Source organism: Cupressus sempervirens, chromosome 6 (assembly GCF_028749045.1).
Source record: "Cupressus sempervirens isolate cs-2001-9-10 chromosome 6, ASM2874904v1, whole genome shotgun sequence".
Lineage (NCBI taxonomy): Eukaryota > Viridiplantae > Streptophyta > Pinopsida > Cupressales > Cupressaceae > Cupressus > Cupressus sempervirens.
Window position 1 is genome coordinate 41999215 of NC_143123.1, and position 5642 is coordinate 42004856.

The 5642-nt window shown below is 33.4% G+C and overlaps 1 protein-coding gene across 1 annotated transcript; it reads left to right on the forward strand.

Moving 5' to 3' along the window:
* Window positions 1–1000: 1000 nt before the first annotated feature.
* On the forward strand, window positions 1001–4221 carry LOC149551015 (methylthioribose-1-phosphate isomerase-like). Its single transcript, XM_089790038.1, has 5 exons — window positions 1001–1064; window positions 1175–1287; window positions 2614–2756; window positions 2848–2953; window positions 3580–4221. Exons 1-5 carry the CDS (start codon window positions 1001–1003, stop codon window positions 3724–3726), a joined length of 573 nt encoding a protein of 190 aa, XP_089646164.1. The 3' UTR covers window positions 3727–4221.
* The last annotated feature ends 1421 nt before the right edge of the window (window positions 4222–5642 follow it).

The window sequence follows — 5642 nt, forward strand, 5'->3', positions numbered from 1 at the left end:
CCTAAAGAGGTGGGCTCTTTTATATTGAGGTGGAAAGGAGGTTCACATAAAGGGAGCAATTAAACTTTGGGGGTGACCCTGCTCTTATGGAAGATTTTGGATACCATTTTAAAACCCAATGTTAAGGCTGAGGGAACCTTTCAAAATTCCCTTGTTTTTAAGGAAGCTTAATATTTCTATTGAATGTGCTTTGTGGCCTTAACTTGTAATAGCCAGCACCTATGTTCATATGTTGTTGGTAGTATTTCTGATGATACTCCTCATAATCAATAATGGCATCATAGCCATAATGATGACAAAGATCATCTGGACCTTCCTCAGCTCAACTTGTATGATAATGATAAGCTTCTGTGTGCATTATTTAACAAATCTACCCATGAAATGGATGCTGTTTGATCTTAAAAGTGTGAAATCATTATAGTCTGGGATGATTTCTTTTTGTTGATAGTAAAAGTGCTCTCAAGAGTAAAAGAAGCAATTTCATGACTTGCCCTTTTGAGGGATTCAAGGCGAGTGCAAATAGATGCTATGTTTTTAGGATGTTGTAGGATGTTGTTTGTCAAATATCATACACTGATAGTTTGTAGGATGTTGTTTGTCAAATAACAGCGTTAAAATTATTTTCCATGCATACCATGTGGAAGTGTCTGCAAGGCTGCCTGGGGAATGAAGCTTCGGGTTCAAAGTGTGTGTTGTTTAGATTTCGACAGACATCTTAGGTTGTATATGTCATGCATTTAAAAAAGACGGGGTTTATTTGCGCTGCTCATAAAATCTCATGGTGCTTGTATCAGATATTTGCAAGTGAGGCATAAACATAATATTTGAAAGATCAAATCTGATTTTTTTCTTTTTAAGCATATTGTGAATGTCGTACTGGGTATTAATGGTTCAGAGTACCCAAAATGTGGAAAATTGGATGTGTTCTAATGTGACTAGTAGATTAAACATACATATCAAACATTTATCAAGAAACGGATGGGCTGGAGTTACTTAGGTGATGGGACTTGTTTCAGACACTATTTTCGTTTGCCATTTGATGCTCAATTGTGAATATGTTACCAGTACATAGATCACGTATTTGGCGATCCCTGCATTTTAGTTAAGGATGTGCATTTGATATGCTTTTTTCTTTTTTCATGTTTCCTGTATTTAGACTCGTTTATTTTTGCAGTTAAGACGGCATTCTTAACATTGGAAGACCATAGTGTCATTTACAATTTGCGAGAGTTCCCTTTTGCTGTAGAAGAATTATGTCTTTATAAAATGAATGCGGTAGCTGCACAGGTGAAAAGCCTGTTTCCCTTAATCACTCTAACTGTGAAGACCAGTGATCATACCTAGTCTGTTTGCAGCTCAATTCCATCAAATCAAACAGTTGTCTTATATTATCGGTAGTGTTGTAAAAGTTGGGAGGTAATAAAGGTACTGCCAAGTTGGCACAGTTGTTTGAATCTTCTAATATAAGGAGAAAAATCTGGCCCCCTAGCCGGATAAACTGAGAAGACCACACTACTAAACAATAACTCACCAATCTCTTTATTTCTTCACTTAAAACCTGCGGTTCTACTGGTTGGCATAGCTCATTTCGTAGCAGGAGAAACTTTTCCTTGAAAATGAAACCAATTCAACCTTTGAGCTGCTGTGTAATGTCAATGTTCAGCATCAAATGAACAATTCTTCTGAGAATTAAATCAGTTAAAGAGATTCAAACCATTTGTGAATAGAGTTTCTTAATATTGTTGAATATCCGTAATGCTAAGGGAATTAACTAAATCATTTAGAACTTGAAGAGGTTCAAACAAAATGATTTACAGAGCAGTTTAAATATCAGGGCATATGCCTGAATTTACTAGAATTGAGTTTGCTGAGCATGCTGAACATAAAATGGGGAATTGCCATTTTTCTAAGATGTGATTTGCTTGGAAGGGGATCTTTGTTTTTGGTGATATCATGTGCATGATATCATCACATGATATCCCACCTGAATGTGTATGATATTTTATATGAGTTTTTTAAAATTTTCACAAAGGTATTCTTGAGAATACAAGAGAAGAGTGTGCTGTTGATGTTATCTCTCTTTATAAACACACACATAACCTCATAGATATCTGCACTTAGCACATCAAACTTGCATGGAGAGAAGATCCTTTTTAATGCTGGGACATCTTCTGTATTTTTCATTTGTGAATAGTAATCAAATGATTTTTCAAAATTCTTCTTGTTTTATCAAATGATTTAGGTTTTATCTTCTGTTTCACTTTTTTAATATCTAGTACCCTATACTACATCTGTTAGTCTTGTTTTCCTGATTTTGTACATTGATGGCTGGTAGGGGTGATTTCCTCACATGAATCTGTATAATTCATTGGCATAAAATCCATCTTTGCTGATCAAAGAGGGAACCAGTAACTGGTTTATTTTTAATGTAGAAACTAATGGCTGTGATAGAGCAGCAGAGGACTTGGTGGGGGAATATGAAGAAGGCACTTTGAGTTAATAATGATATAAAGTATTGTTTAGGTCTAATCATCTATGTATACTCAGGTCAAATCATTTTGTATATATATACTTCTAAATTTCTAATGGCATTTTAAAATTTCTTGAGTACAGGCCTATATTGAAGCTGTTGAAGGAATGCTGATAGATGATGTCAGTTCTAACAAAGCAATCGGTTTACATGGGGCTAAATTTATTCTATGCCAGACCAACAAAACTCAGAACCTTAATGTTTTGACTCATTGTAACTCTGGAAGGTGTGACAAAACTTCAATAATATGTTTGATGTATCCATTTCTTTGTCAACTCTGCATGATTCTAACATAACTTAGTGATGTGTTTGGCCAGTCTTTCAACTGCTGGATATGGTACTGCTCTTGGTGTGATTCGTGCACTTCATTCTGAAGGACTGTTAGAGACTGCTTTTTGCACAGAGACGAGACCATTCAACCAGGTGCTGTGGATGGTTCTTTGTTAATTTCTGTGACTAAACTCTATATTTTAGTCTATAAGAATTCACTTCATGTCAAAAATCTTCAAGAAAATTGTTCAGTGTTGTTTGTATCTAGATTCTAATAATTAATGTAACTTGAAAAATTATCATAAAAAATTTTGACTTGAAAAGTTATCATAGATTATTTCAATTTAAAAAGTCATCTACTTTAGCATATGTTGTGATTTCCTCTTGCCAACTGATTGTTCGTTTGATGTCAAGAGACTGTTCTGGTTATTATTTGATAAAGGGTCCTCTCTAAACATAGAGAGTGTATTGATGGTTGACAATTTCATAGGCTTACTGATTATTGAAGAGATTAGGTGGAAATTTTCTTAATATTTTATTTCAGCTAGTCCTGCTAGTGCTACTATTTTTGGTTTTTGAAAGCAACATAAGTTTTTTATTAGCATTTTTCCCAAGAAACTTCCCTGTTGTATCCCTCAAAGTTGATGAAACATGAAAAGTGCTGAACATTTTGATCCAACTCTACATTTTATTGAAATTTTATATCTGAACAAATTTATCGCGTATGATTTCAATATCAAGACTTATATTGACTTGAAGATTTGTTGCATTTCTTTCAGGGATCAAGTCTCATTGCATATGAATTGGTCCATGGTCACATACCTGCAATCCTTATAGCAGATTTTGCAGTAACGGCTTTGCAGAAGTCAGGTCGTGTAGATGCTATAGTTGTAGGAGTAGATAGGATTGCAGCAAATGTTATGTAGAATTACTATTAATATCCTGCAATTTCTTTGCTATGATATTTGAAATTGATGTTCATCAAATTTAATCTCATTAGATGATTGGCCAATAGAATTTTGCCAACAACATTTGTTCTTGTATGTTAAGGCTTGCTAAGTTGGTATTATATTTTCATAGGTGACACATCAAATAAAATAAGGACATATAATCTGGCACTCTTAGCTTTTCACCATCATATCCCATTTTAGGTAGCTGCTCCTTTGACCTCAGTGGATCTCTCAATTTCCTCTAGTGAGTATATAATAATTGAAGAGAGGTCACCAAAAGAACTAACTCATCCTCTTGGTGGCCAAGGTCAACAAGTAGCTCCATCTGGGATTTTTGTTTGGAACCCTACTTTTGATATTACCCCTACAAATCTTATCTCGGCCATTATAACTGAAAAGGTGCATTGTCATATCTATCTTTTGTGAATAAACTGTCATTTCGAAAAGAAAAAAATACAGTTTGATCTCAAACTTTGTTTTCTTCATTTCATACATTGTACAAGTGCAACCATGATATATATTTTGGCATATAATATTTAAAATGTGTTGTGTAAAATAGGCATCATTACAAAAAATGATCCAACTTTTGTGTTTGATGTAAAGGAGTTTATAGAGAGCATTTCTTAAGGAGCAGACAAAGGATGCATTGGACAAGTGCAACTATGATTTCCATAACAATTTTAAAAAATTGAAATACTCTTCAGTCATTAAATTCTAAAAAAGAGCAAAATGACTGTGCAAGTAAACTTCAAAAGTAGTTGTTCCACAGTAAACTTCAAAAGTAGTTGTTCTAGTGCTGAAGTTTTTGTGGGATAAAATGCATAATTTTCATATAGTGGTGTTCAATTTAGGATACTTTTCTTCTTCAACTTATGTACTGTACTGTACTATACTTTGAAAACTGACTATAAATAATATATCATTATTCAAAGTTGAAATTTTTTTTGTCAACTTTGGCAATATCAAGAGTACATAATGAGGTAGTTACACCTCAATAAAATTCTGATTTTGCTTACATTCTTGGATGCTTTCATTTCAAAGAATACATGTCCATGCTATATGTTTATGTTCTTCTTTGTTCCATGTTGCTTGATATAGCATAAAAAAAAATTTGACCAAACATCGGTGGAAATTTCGACCAATTTTTGATAGTTTTCTACCAAGAATTGGTCAAAATTTCCACCAATTATTAAAAAAATTCGACCAAATATTGGTGGAAATTTCGACCAATTCTTGATAGTTTTCTACCAAGACTTGGTCGAAATTTCCACCAATTATTTAAAAAAATCGACCAAACATGGGTGGAAATTTCGACCAATTCTTGATAGTTTTCTACCAAGAATTGATCGAAATTTCCACCAAGTCTAAAAAAAAATTGACCAAACATTGGTGGAAATTCGATCAACAATGACAAATCAGAGCTAGCAAAAATTACAAAATTTTGACGAATGTATTAGTCAAAATTTCAAGCAATGTGCAGGTTGGTCGAAATTTTGACAAGAAAAATTACCATGAACTGCTTGGTCAAAATTTTGACCAAAATTCGTCTAAAATTGAGTTCAAATTTACTAGTGACTTAATGCACATGGAATATAAGGATTGATGAGCTAACATATACAATTTATGAGGAGAGTTTGTTAAGTGATCAAAGGATTTGATCAGAAAACTCTAGAAGAAAGAGAACAAAAAGATAGAAGGATTCGATGAATCTAACCTAACCCTAAGATCAACGGTGATGTTTAAGCAAAAAAAGATCAAAATAACCTATTTAAAGAGGCATTAGAAATGTTTTCTAAGGTGAGTTCATTGTCGATTAATGATCTTAAGAAGTTGTAAAGAATAGAAAACCAAAGGTGAAGTGTGAAGATTTTGTTGAATAGTGATTGCTTGAA

What these genes read in the sequence shown, in the direction of transcription:
- LOC149551015 (XM_089790038.1), top strand. Translation starts at nt 1,001, where the DNA reads ATGGGACTTGTTTCAGACACTATTTTCGTTTGCCATTTGATGCTCAAT. An exon ending in CAATTGTGAATATGTTACCA is followed by an intron (nt 1,065 to 1,174) that starts GTACATAGATCA and finishes TTATTTTTGCAG; the next exon opens with TTAAGACGGCATTCTTAACA. An exon ending in ACTCATTGTAACTCTGGAAG is followed by an intron (nt 2,757 to 2,847) that starts GTGTGACAAAAC and finishes GTGTTTGGCCAG; the next exon opens with TCTTTCAACTGCTGGATATG.